The 12,631-nt window shown below is 46.6% G+C and overlaps 2 protein-coding genes across 2 annotated transcripts in view; both read left to right on the top strand.

Moving 5' to 3' along the window:
- Positions 1-778: 778 nt before the first annotated feature.
- LOC309550270 (uncharacterized protein) lies at positions 779-7,578 on the top strand (the record flags this gene model as incomplete). Its single annotated transcript, XM_082250678.1, has 4 exons — positions 779-808; positions 5,042-5,533; positions 6,062-6,533; positions 7,463-7,578. 4 exons carry the CDS (start codon positions 779-781, stop codon positions 7,576-7,578), a joined length of 1,110 nt encoding a protein of 369 aa, XP_082106804.1.
- Positions 7,579-8,014: 436 nt separating this feature from the next.
- Positions 8,015-12,631, top strand: part of LOC309550269 (uncharacterized protein) — a gene marked incomplete at its 5' end in the record, with an annotated part of 110,052 nt that continues 105,435 nt past the window's right edge. Inside the window, one exon of the mRNA XM_082250677.1 lies at positions 8,015-8,020. Coding sequence (XP_082106803.1) covers positions 8,015-8,020 — 6 coding nt within the window. The remainder of the gene's footprint in view (positions 8,021-12,631) is intronic.

Genomic DNA, 12,631 nt, shown 5'->3' with positions numbered 1-12,631 from the left:
GCAACTGTCCAAGCTTGCATTCCATGCTGGGACCCTGAGGCTTCCTCTGGTTCTTCCTGATCCCGCCCACTGGCCGACTGTGACGTCACCCGAGCGCGCTGCTGTGCTCAGTCTGGTTCCCCGAGTGACAATATTGTATTTCCCAGGGCTATTGGATTGGTGCCCCTCTATCAGCCCACCCTTCCATTAATGCCCAGGGACCTTTTGCAGTAGTATTGTTGGCTTTTTCATTAACTTGACTGTTCTTATCCACCATATTGTGGGTAATGAACTGTTGTTACCCTTAATAGACCTGGCTGTTGTTTTCACAGTCCTGCAGATAATTCTCCTTCTAGTGACCACTGGGGGCACCGAGCGTGGTCTTTTGTTTTGTGTACGCCTGTATCTTGCACTATACAAAGTGTATTTTGACAGCTGCATAGGTTTGTCCTGGTCTTCCCATGAATCCATCTATGATCTGTTCTCTCAGCGCTCGGTATAAATGTTTGTTTAAAGTGACGCAACTAAAATCTATTGGCTTCGGCCCAGGGCAGGATCCTTCCATAGGACAGGGAGTCTGGGATGGAAGGATTATATAAAAGGTAAGCAGGAGAGAACATGGGGAAGAAAGAAAATACCGTGTGCAACATTTTTTCCATATGAACAACATGAATAGCATAGGGGAGGAGGATTGTTTCAGTGGAGAGGACATGGTGGAGTCAGCTGACCATAATAAAGGGCATGGGTGAGTGGGGTAGATAAGCCCAAATTCTATTTCAGACCAGCGACTGGGTGGGGGATGGACAGACCAGGACATGAAAGTCTGGAGGTGGGAGGCATAATAATAATTTAACCACTTCCCACCGGAAGGCCATCATATGACGTCCCGGACTTGAAGTGGTGATATCTGGATGATGGGTGCAGCTGCAGGCATCACCCAGATATCTTTCTTTTCAGCCAGCAATTCCCTATCTTGTAAAAGCCCTAGCTGGTCATGAGTCGCTTGATTTACAGGCAGCGGGAGGGGATGTCCTCTCCCTCTCCTGCTGCCCTCTAGTGCCATAGAGCTGACCATAGAATGGATGGTCCCCGGCCATCTCTATGCTCCTGGGAGGCCAAAAGCAACATTATGACATCACTTCTGGTGCTGTCAGATGTAAACACTGCCAGTTTTTCATCCTGGAATGCAGAGATCAATGTTTTATTTATCTCATGCTTTCCAGGGTAGAAGAGATATCTGGGGTCTACGTGACCCCAGATTTCTCCATAAAGAGGATCTGTCACGCCTTATTCCTATTACAAGGGATGACATTTCTTGTAATAGGAATAAAAGTGATAAAAAAAATAGAGTTGGTGTACAAAAAAAAATAAAAAAAAAAAAATAAATAATAATAATAAAAATGTTTTTAAAGCACTCCTGTCCTCTTGTGCTTGCATGCAAAAGCAAACGCATACGTAGGCTGCACCCGCATATATATATATATATAATATATATATATACCACACATGTGAGGCATTTCACGAATGGGTGCAATTCTAAAGCATGACACATGTGTTTGATACCTAACTACTCAGCGTAACATCATCTTATATATTTTACAAAAAATTGGCAAATAAATGATGATTTTTACATGTAGGAGAGAAATGCCAGAATTGGCCCGGATGGGAAGTGGTTAACAGGTCAGGTGCTCCCAGACCGCCCCTAGATCTCAGCCAAAGCAAAGTGGATTGTGCTATGCGATGGGACTTATGGTGCCATATAAATGTAACAAAGGTACTTTGCAGCAATTTCAGCCGAGAAAGAGGGACTTGGACCGGGAGAGTCTCCAATAGGTACAGCAGTTTGGGGAGGAACCACATTTTGAGGACATTTACCTTGCCTAGCCAGGAGATATTATACAGTAAGCATCCCATTGTTTCAGGGATAAATGTCTTGAAATAAAGAAGGAAGGTTAGCTTAGTATAATGAGGAGAAGGTGTCACATGAATAACGAGGGATTTGAGGGAACAGGTACACTAGTGATACGAGTAAGCGGATTGTAAGGTGCCCAGAGTTGTGGGAGGAATGTTGATAGAAAGAGCCTCGATCTTAGAAGTATTAATCTTATACCCCGGCAGTGTACTCAGGTAGATGATTGACAATTATTAGTAGTTATAATTTATACACAGCATGTTTGTAACAATGAATGTTTTATTATATATTCAGAGTGGAAACCTCGGGGATGATAATATTGATGTTAAAGAAGAGTATAAAGAGGAGGATGAGGAGTATGGAGTGATGGAGGAGTTTACAGAAGGACACAAGGATATGATGGAGCCACCTAATACCAGGAACCCACCAGAGAGATGTCCCCGTCCTCTGTATTCCCGGGATTCCATGCAGGAAGATCACACCATCCCTCACTGTTACAAGGTTGGTGCGATGGAGAATCTAGAACATGGACTTGTGGAGATGATGTGTGGATTATTTTATGTGAGCTTATATTTTACAGATGATTTTTCTCTCATTCTCATTTTTTTTTAGGGTGAAGATCTGATAGATATAAAAGTTGAGGTTAAAGCAGAAGAAGAAGAGACGTATGTGAGGGATAATCAGCAGTCTATGGAGGAGGATGGAATAACGGGGACATTTATAGAGGAGGACACTCCTATAGAGATCAGCACAGGTGGGTCATTAACACTAAATACATTCCTCCACCCATACTGCTCACTGATTGGTCCAGAGTGCCCAGGTCTAGCAAGATCTCTGACCGCAATTTTCCCAGATTTACTTGCTTTGATATCTGCTGGCTGTGTCGGGTGGAGGGATATGTCTGTATAGTCTCAGAACCACTTTACTGAGTGCAGTCTCAGGAGATCGGAGGCAGCATGTAAACGTTTAAGCTTGCACTGATTCCTGAATACCAATATTATGAGTCCTGGCCCCCGCACTATATACTCAATGTTGTACATTACATACTCCTGATCCCTGTACTATATAATCTATGTTGTACATTACATATTCCTGATCCCTGCACTATATACTCTATGTTGTACATTACATACTCCTGATCCCTGCACTATATACTCTATGTTGTACATTACATACTCCTGACCCCTGCACTATATACTCTATGTTGTACATTACATACTCCTGACCCCTGCACTATATACTCTATGTTGTACATTACACACTCCTGACCCCTGCACTATATACTCTATGTTGTACATTACATACTCCTGATCCCTGTACTATATAATCTATGTTGTACATTACATATTCCTGATCCCTGCACTATATACTCTATGTTGTACATTACATACTCCTGATCCCTGCACTATATACTCTATGTTGTACATTACATACTCCTGACCCCTGCACTATATACTCTATGTTGTACATTACATACTCCTGACCCCTGCACTATATACTCTATGTTGTACTTTACATACTCCTGACCCCTGCACCATATACTCTATGTTGTACATTACATACTCCTGACCCCTGCACTATATACTCTATGTTGTACATTACATACTCCTGCACCATATACTCTATGTTGTGCATTACATACTCATGACCCCTGCACCATATACTCTATGTTGTACATTACATACTCTTGCACTATATACTCTATGTTGTACATTACATACTCCTGACTCCTGCACTATATACTCTATGTTGTACATTACATACTCCTGACCCCTGCACCATATACTCTATGTTGTACATTACATACTCCTGACCCCTGCACTATATACTCTATGTTGTACATTACACACTCCTGACCCCTGCACTATATACTTTATGTTGTACATAATTCCGATACTGTATAGTCCTAACTTTTGTATCCTATATAATAAGTTGTACATTACATAGGCCTTACTTCTTTTGCACCCATTTTCTACCAGCTGGACATTTTATATCTGATGATTTGATTGGAGGACAGACTTTTACATGTTGATAATAATGTGATAACATCCTCCAACTTTGGAACCTTAAACAGAAAGTGATATTTGGGGAGTAGTCAATAACCCAATGATGGAGGTCTTCAGAATCAGTTCAGTCTTCATCCTCACTCTCTGACCTCTGGTGGGGCTCAGCCCCGCTGTTATTCATGACTAAATCATGGACTAAATAAGGAAGTGCAGGACTTCTTGTGTTAAGAAGATGGCAATGAGTGATAGAGGGGGTGGGGACACTCGTCCTATAATCCCCTCATCACTGTCACTCCTATAAAAGACAGTTCTCGTTGTTTCCTCACTCTCTGACTAAGGTCCATGAATAAAGAAATGAACTGGTAGGAGATCAGAGGACCCATTTACTAGTTACCTTGAGGGGGGGAATTAATTGTAAAATTCTCAGAGACAAAGCTGTCTGATGTGGGCGGAGTCCTGGTTTAGGGGAATCAATCTACTGATGTCTAGAAATAATCTTTGTATTTCTATTTTAGTACATGGACGGGAGATGAGAAAAACCTCAGAGGATTGTCTCACTTTGTCTCCAGACTGTAAAGTAGAAGATGAGGACATCACACAGTATAGTCCAGGAGAAAACCCGGCTACCTCCAATGTCCATCCGGCACCACACAGTGTAGATGGACCATTGTATTCCTCTTATCCTGAGGAACCTCAGACTGTGAGGGACAGTGCCGGACCATCGTATTCCTCTTATCCTGAGGAACCTCAGACTGTGAGGGACAGTGCCGGACCATCGTATTCCTCTTATCCTGAGGAACCTCAGACTGTGAGGGACAGTGCCGGACCATCGTATTCCTCTTATCCTGAGGAACCTCAGACTGTGAGGGACAGTGCCGGACCATCATATTCCTCTTATTCTGCGGAACCTCAGACTGTGAGGGACAGTGCTGGACCACCGTATTCCTGTCCTGAGTGCGGGAAATGTTATTCACAGAAGTCCAATCTTTACAAACATCAGAGATTGCACACTGGTGAGAAGCTGTATTCTTGTTCTGAGTGCGGGAAATGTTTTTCAGCGAAGTCCAATCTTTCCATACATCAGAGATTTCACAGGGGGGAAAAGCCATATTTCTGTTCTGAGTGTGGGAAATGTTTTTCACAGAAGTCTGATCTTTCCAAACATCAGAGATTGCACACTGGTGAGAAGCCGTATTCCTGTCCTGAGTGTGGGAAATGTTTTTCAGAGACGTCCGCACTTTCCAGACATCAGATATCGCACACCGGTGAGAAGCCGTATTCCTGTCCTGAGTGCGGGAAATGTTTTTCAGTGAAGTACCATCTTTCCAGACATCAGAGATTGCACACTGGTGAGAAGCCGTATTCCTGTCCTGAGTGTGGGAAATGTTTTTCACAGAAGTCCACTCTTTCCAGACATCAGAGATCTCACACGGGTGAGAAGCCGTATTCCTGTCCTGAGTGCGGGAAATATTTTTCAGTGAAGTCCAATCTTTCCATACATCAGAGATTTCACAGTGGGGAAAAGCCATATTTCTGTTCTGAGTGTGGGAAATGTTTTTCACAGAAGTCTGATCTTTCCAAACATCAGAGATTGCACACTGGTGAGAAGCCGTATTCTTGTCCTGAGTGTGGGAAATGTTTTTCAGAGACGTCCGCACTTTCCAGACATCAGATATCGCACACCGGTGAGAAGCCATATTCCTGTCCTGAGTGCGGGAAATGTTTTTCAGTGAAGTACCATCTTTCCAGACATCAGAGATTGCACACTGGTGAGAAGCTGTATTCTTGTTCTGAGTGCGGGAAATGTTTTTCATGCAAGTCCTATCTTTCCACACATCAGAGATTGCACATGGGTGAGAAGCCGTATTCCTGTCCTGAGTGCGGGAAATATTTTTCAGCGAAGTCCAATCTTTCCATACATCAGAGATTTCACAGGGGGGAAAAGCCATATTTCTGTTCTGAGTGTGGGAAATGTTTTTCACAGAAGTCTGATCTTTCCAAACATCAGAGATTGCACACTGGTGAGAAGCCGTATTCCTGTCCTGAGTGTGGGAAATGTTTTTCAGAGACGTCCGCACTTTCCAGACATCAGATATCGCACACCGGTGAGAAGCCGTATTCCTGTCCTGAGTGCGGGAAATGTTTTTCAGTGAAGTACCATCTTTCCAGACATCAGAGATTGCACACTGGTGAGAAGCCGTATTCCTGTCCTGAGTGTGGGAAATGTTTTTCACAGAAGTCCACTCTTTCCAGACATCAGAGATCTCACACGGGTGAGAAGCCGTATTCCTGTCCTGAGTGCGGGAAATATTTTTCAGTGAAGTCCAATCTTTCCATACATCAGAGATTTCACAGTGGGGAAAAGCCATATTTCTGTTCTGAGTGTGGGAAATGTTTTTCACAGAAGTCTGATCTTTCCAAACATCAGAGATTGCACACTGGTGAGAAGCCGTATTCTTGTCCTGAGTGTGGGAAATGTTTTTCAGAGACGTCCGCACTTTCCAGACATCAGATATCGCACACCGGTGAGAAGCCATATTCCTGTCCTGAGTGCGGGAAATGTTTTTCAGTGAAGTACCATCTTTCCAGACATCAGAGATTGCACACCGGTGAGAAGCCGTATTCCTGTCCTGAGTGTGGGAAATGTTTTTCACGGAAGTCCACTCTTTCCAGACATCAGAGATCTCACACGGGGGAGAAGCCACTTTCCTGTCCTGAGTGAGGGAATTGTTCCTCCCTGAAGTCCTGTCTTCCTGTACATCAGGGGTCCCAAGCAACCCTGGAGGTGTATTAGTGCCTTGAGTGTGGGAAATGTCTTCTATATGAATGTTGGTGGACATGTGGGGAAGAAGCACACCCTGATATACACCTCAGATATACTCCATGGCTGATCTTCATCATGTAAGAAACAGTTCATAAGGAGATCAGGGATCACCAGAGACATGGATGAAGTGTTGTCCCGTGTTGGCCATTGATAGCTGGAGAAAAATAAAAATGGAGTCCTTACCTTTTATTGGCTGAGTACATTTTGTGCGGGAAGATTTCACAAACTCTAACAGATCAGGTTGGTAAAAATGTGTTGATGAAATGTGACCCGCATTCCCCCAGTCATGGTGAATTGGGATTTCCTATAATGGTCAGTTCCATCTAGTGGCCATAATGTGCTTTCCTGACAGATGCCCATGGCAGCATATGTTTGGGTAGCCCCGCCCTCGTTCCTCCCCCATAAGACCCCATCCATGCCTGGAGAGTGGGCCCTGCCATCGGCGGCCATTTGCATTGGCTGGGAGCCCAGCTGTTAGCGGGTAGCCATTAAGTGTTAGACACGTGAAATTCGTTTCGGTGCGAATACAAATCCGGACAAATTTTTGGTTATTCTTAGATTTGGATGTATCCAAATCTCCAAATGAAATTGTAATAAATTTAGTTGAAATCTGTTAAAATTTGTTTTGTTTATTCATTTTCTAATGAATTCCAAATTTTCAGAACGATTCGAATTCGGATCAGTCAAGAAACGATCGACTGATGCAAATTCTGTGTGAAGAAATAGCTGGTTGTTTAGCAGCAAGCCCGGAAGCCGGCCGCCCACATCCTTACCAACCAGGACTCATCAGCTGTCAGCAGGCTTCCCCACTGACAGATGAAAGTAAAGAAATGAATGCCGGCATTGCCCAGCAATAGAAAAAACGGCGTGGTTCCCCTCCCCCCCCCAGTCCATACCAGGCCCTTTGGGGCCAAAATTAAAGAAAATAAAAAAAAATAGCGTGGGTTCTCCCCTAAAATCCATACCAGACCCTTTATCCCGGCATGCAGCCTGGCAGGTCCGGAAAGTGGAAGGGACGAGAGAGGGCCCCCTCCTCCTTAACCATACCAGGCCACATGTCCTCAACATGGGGGGGTGGGTGCTATGGGGAAGCTCTGCCCCCCCACCCCTTCCCACCCCACCCAAAGCACCTTGTCCCCATGTTGATGGCCTGTGCTTGTGGGGGTCTGCAGGCAGGGGGCTGTTCATAATATGAAAGCCCCTTTTATCAAGGGGCCCCCAGATCCCCCCCCGCCCCCCCCATGTGAATGAGTATCGGGACCATAGCACCTGTACCTGTACCAGAGGGCCTCCATGATGGTGAGAGCGTCTTTTTTAATTTATTTTTTCGGGTGCGGCGGGTGTTTGGTGACGGATCTACATCGGGGGACTCTGGTTTTTATTTTATAATAGAGGATTTTTCAGAAATTGTGTGTATGTTTTTATTACTTTTTGACGCTTTGGTGAATAGGTACAGGTACTATGGTCCTGATACTCATTCACATGGGGGGGCGGGATCTGGGGGGACCCCTTGATAAAAAGGGCTTTCATATTACAACAAGCCAACATGGAGACAAGGTGCTTTGGGGTTGGGGGGAAGAGGTGCCCCAAATCACCCCCCCCCATGTTAAGGGCATGTGGTCTGGTATGGGTTAGAAGGGGGGCGCTTGCTTATCCCCCCTTTCCTGACCTTCAGAACTGCATGCTCAGGTAAAGGTCTGATATGGATTTTGGGGGACCCCACGCCATTTATTTTATTACATTTTGGCGTGGTCCTGGTATAGACTGGGGAGGAAGGGGACCCCACGTCATTTTTTTTTTTTAACATTTTTCTATTACTGGGCAATGCCGTCATTCTTTTCTTTCCATTCATCTGTAAGTGGGGAAGCCCGCTGACAGCTGATGAGTCATCGGTTGTTAAGGATGCCGGCGGCCGGCTTCCCAGCCCCCTGTTTTTAACAACCCGCTATTCTTCACACAGAATTCGAATTAGTCGATCGTTTCTCGATCGATTGGAATTACGATCGTTCTGAAAAATTTGAATTCGTTAGATTAATAAACTAAACAAATTTTACCGAATACAAAAATAAATTTCTCTGTCGCTCATTGACAGACGTAGTCCTCGTTGATACTAACAACTCGGGTTATGCTGCCCTCTACAGGAGTAGGACTAGACAGGAAAGAAAACATTCTGGCCACACCTTAGGGGCAGTCCCAGAGGGTATATCCTCTCTCTCTCTGCTACAGCAAATCAGTTTTTTTCTGTCTAGTTAGGAGTAAGGACCTAGATGCCTTGCTAGGATCTTCGGTCCTGGCAGGATTTTTTTTCTTAGAAAGATTTTTTAGACAGCTTTTTTCTCCAGTGTTCCTGTGAGATCTTCAAGCAAGAAAGCTGGAACTGGGCGACGGGCTGGATGTTGAGATCCAGTGGTCACCCCAGTTCAGCCTACGAGCGCGTGCAGGCCATAGCTCTGCGCTGGGTCGGCCGCGACATAGTCCCACTGGACGGGGACTGGCCCTGCGAGTTAAACGTCTCGCTTAAACGCCAATGACCATGAGTCACGGTGTCCGTATTGGTCGACAGCCCTCCCACTCCGGTGGAGAGGGGTACTGTCAGGAGTTGGCGCCCGCCTGGTTCCGGTATGGTGAGTAGTATGTTCCCCCTTTTCCCCCTGACGGGTTTGTGGTGAACGCGGGCCCCTCTCTGAAATGGTAAGGATGGATCTCCCCTCTATCCTATAACATGTCACAGATCCCCCTATTTGAGTGTGATTTTTGTGAACAAGAAACCAGGAGGCTTGGTTTGGGAGCTGACAATCTAATGTCATTTCAAAACTGTAAAGATGACTGAAGTCAGTGGCAGTACTAGAATATTACTGTGATAGTATAAGGTATCCTACCTGTCAGAAGTGTTCACAGGGCGATGGCTATACATGTATACTGCAGTCCAGATCGCATTCCTCCAGCAAAGGCAGATGCCTTCCGACGGCCCACGGACCGCATATGGCCCGCCAGGGTCCGGTACCGCCGGCCAGGCTGATCACCATTAGGGTGAAGGTTTGTGGGGCCGAGATTCTCCCACAGGAGACACGCCGTTATCCTGTACAGGCCGCCGCCATTGTCTGTGAGATCGCACGAGGCCGCCATATTAGCGTAGCCTCGTGTCTCCAGCATGGGGGCGGCCATGTTTGAGGTGACCCAAACACCTCGTGGAGCTAGGGGAGGCGCCGGAAGGCGTGCAGAGGGGCGGAGCCGCCTCCTTTGTACCCGGGAATCCAGCCAAAAGACTTCCTGTCTGTTCTAGACAGTGCTGAAACAAGTTGCATTTGAAACTCTGAGCATCAAGTGGTGAGCCTTGAGGTCTATCTCTCTCTCTCGCTCTGTAGGGGTCCCTAAGCAGGTAACACTGAGGGGCATTGTGGCGCTGGGGGTCTGAAAAAAAAAAAAAAAAGGTTTTATTTTTTTGGGCAATTGATTTTTTCCGGGTAATATCTGGAATTATCATGGACCCTGCCACACAGGTACCCCCACCTGTTTCCCTCGAGGGGGCCGCGGGACCCGCCAGTGCACAGAGTATGGATGCATTTACAGCAGTTTTGGAGTCTTTGGTGGCTCGGGTGGAGACGGCCTGTCAGGAACGGGGGTCAAGAAAGCGACCCCCGCCTACCCCTATATCATCTGAGACTTCAGATTCAGATTCTGAGATGGTCATTGCAGCTGCAGGTCCCTCTGCAGGGGCTGTTGTCTCAGGTAAAGTTCCCTCAGACAGTGAGGAGGACATTCATGCTTCCGCCATAGCACAAGAAGAAGCATTGGTGGACGCACTAGTTGTGGAGGGCATGCATCTATGTCAGCGGTAATCCTCAGACGTGTGCTGTGGTTAAAATGCTGGTCAGCGGACCTAGGTTCCAAAAAGACCTTGGCGAATCTCCCCTTTCAGGGGAATCGTCTATTTGGGGCCACCCTAGATGAGATCATTAAGGATGCCACTGGGGGCAAAAGCACTTTTTTGCCACAGGCTGCTAAAGCTAAAGGACCTCGTAACAAGCGTGGACCTTTCTTTGCCGCCCATAAAGGGTTCGTTCGCTCTGCTGGAGCAAGCGGGAAGGGCAAAACCTCTCTAGGAGGGTTCAAGAAGCGCTGGTCGGACAAACAAAAGACCGACTCAGCCAAACCTGAAGCTAAGGCTTACACAGCCTGAAGGTGCGCCCCCACCCGGCTTGAGGGTAGGGGGACGTCTTCACCGGTATTCAGAGCACTAGATCGAGCATCGATCATTGCTACCGGTGCGATTCTTCCCTTCCAACATTTTAGTACTACAGGGAGCGGTAGTTACCGTTCCCTGAACAGATCATTTTTTTTACCTTTTCCAAAGATTAGTCTCAGTTCCCCACAGGAATCGGATCCGGTTGAGCAGACAGACCAAGGAGCCTCTAGCCGGGTGACTTCGGTCTCTAATGTTCAACCAGGAGAAATCATCACTCCTGATAGGAATCAGGTGTCTGATAAATGTGTGGGAACACAGAACGATCAGACTTTGTCGGATTGCCTGGGCCAGGTAGCTCTAGGGCAGCCTGGTTCGGATCCAGTCAGGCAATATCAGGGTGATGACTTAAGTCAATCACCAAGGATTTTACCATCTGTGTCTTCTTCAGAGCATCCCGGAGGCGCGGAGATTGGTAACGCGCGCCCACGATCCTCCAGCGGACGCAGCAGACGCGCTGAACGGCCTGTAAAGGCAGTGTCAGCTATTAGAGGTATTCCCTCCTCTCAGATTGCTGCTGAGATTTCTCCACAGGATGGAGATGGAGGGAACTCCAGTTAAGTTATCCTGGAAATTCTAGGCTAGCCTCGTCAAGTCGGTCAGGCCGACTTGGACATGCTAGTCGCGAACGCTCCTTGGAGACTTCCTCTCAGGGAGGGTCTGCGGTCTCAAGGACCGATCTTCCATTGTGCTTTACAGTCGCTGGTTTTAATGGCCTGGCCATTGAGACCCAGGTACTGAAGGACAGAGGGTTGTCAGCTTCAGTTATTCCTACTCTAATTAAGGCAAGGAAAGCGACTTCCAGCAAGGTCTATTATCGCACATGGAAGACTTGTATCGCGTGGTGCGAATCTTTGGGATTTCCTCCACGTACCTATTCGGTGACCCGAATATTGGCTTTTCTGCAAAAGGGGGTTGATCAGAAACTATCCTTGAGCACCATCAAGGGTCAGGTTTCATCATTAGCAATCTTCTTTCAGAAGCCATTGGCTACTCATTCCTTGGTGCGGAATTTCATTCAGGGGGTGCGGCACCTGGCTCCACCAGTCCGCGCGCCCTTACCGCCCTGGGATCTTAATTTGGTTTTGTCGGTTCTGCAGAAACCTCCCTTTGAAAACATCAGGGAGATTCCCTTGCTTACTTTATCCCAGAAGGTGGCCTTCTTGGTGACTATCACTTCTGCACGCAGGGTGTCAGAACTGGCTGCATTATCATGCCAGTCCCCATATTTAGTGATTCATAGGGATAAGGTAGTTCTTCATCTGAAGCCATCCTTTCTTCCAAAGGTGGTTTCAGACTTTCATCTGAATGAAGATATTGTGCTACCTTCCTTGTGTCCTCAGCCCAATCATCATCGGGAACATGCGTTGCATTCCTTGGATGTGGTTCGGGGAATCAGGGTATACCTGAAGGCTACGGAATCGTTCCATAAGACGGATTCACTTTTTGTGATCACGGATGGCCCCAGAAAGGGGTTGCCTGCATCTGCCGCAACTATCTCAAATGGATTAGACAGACGGTGGTACAGGCTTATTCTATTAGGGGTCGGAATCCTCCGTTCCCTGTTAAGGCGCACTCCACTCGAGCGCTCAGTACTTCCTGGGCCTTCCGCCATCAGGCGTCTGTGGTCCAGGTATGTAAGGCGGCCACTTGGTCGTCGGTACATA

Source organism: Pelophylax lessonae (genome assembly GCF_965119305.1).
Source record: "Pelophylax lessonae genome assembly, chromosome: 3".
Lineage (NCBI taxonomy): Eukaryota > Metazoa > Chordata > Amphibia > Anura > Ranidae > Pelophylax > Pelophylax lessonae.
Note: the sequence above shows the minus strand (reverse complement) of the source record. Positions and strands in the feature narration are given on the sequence as shown.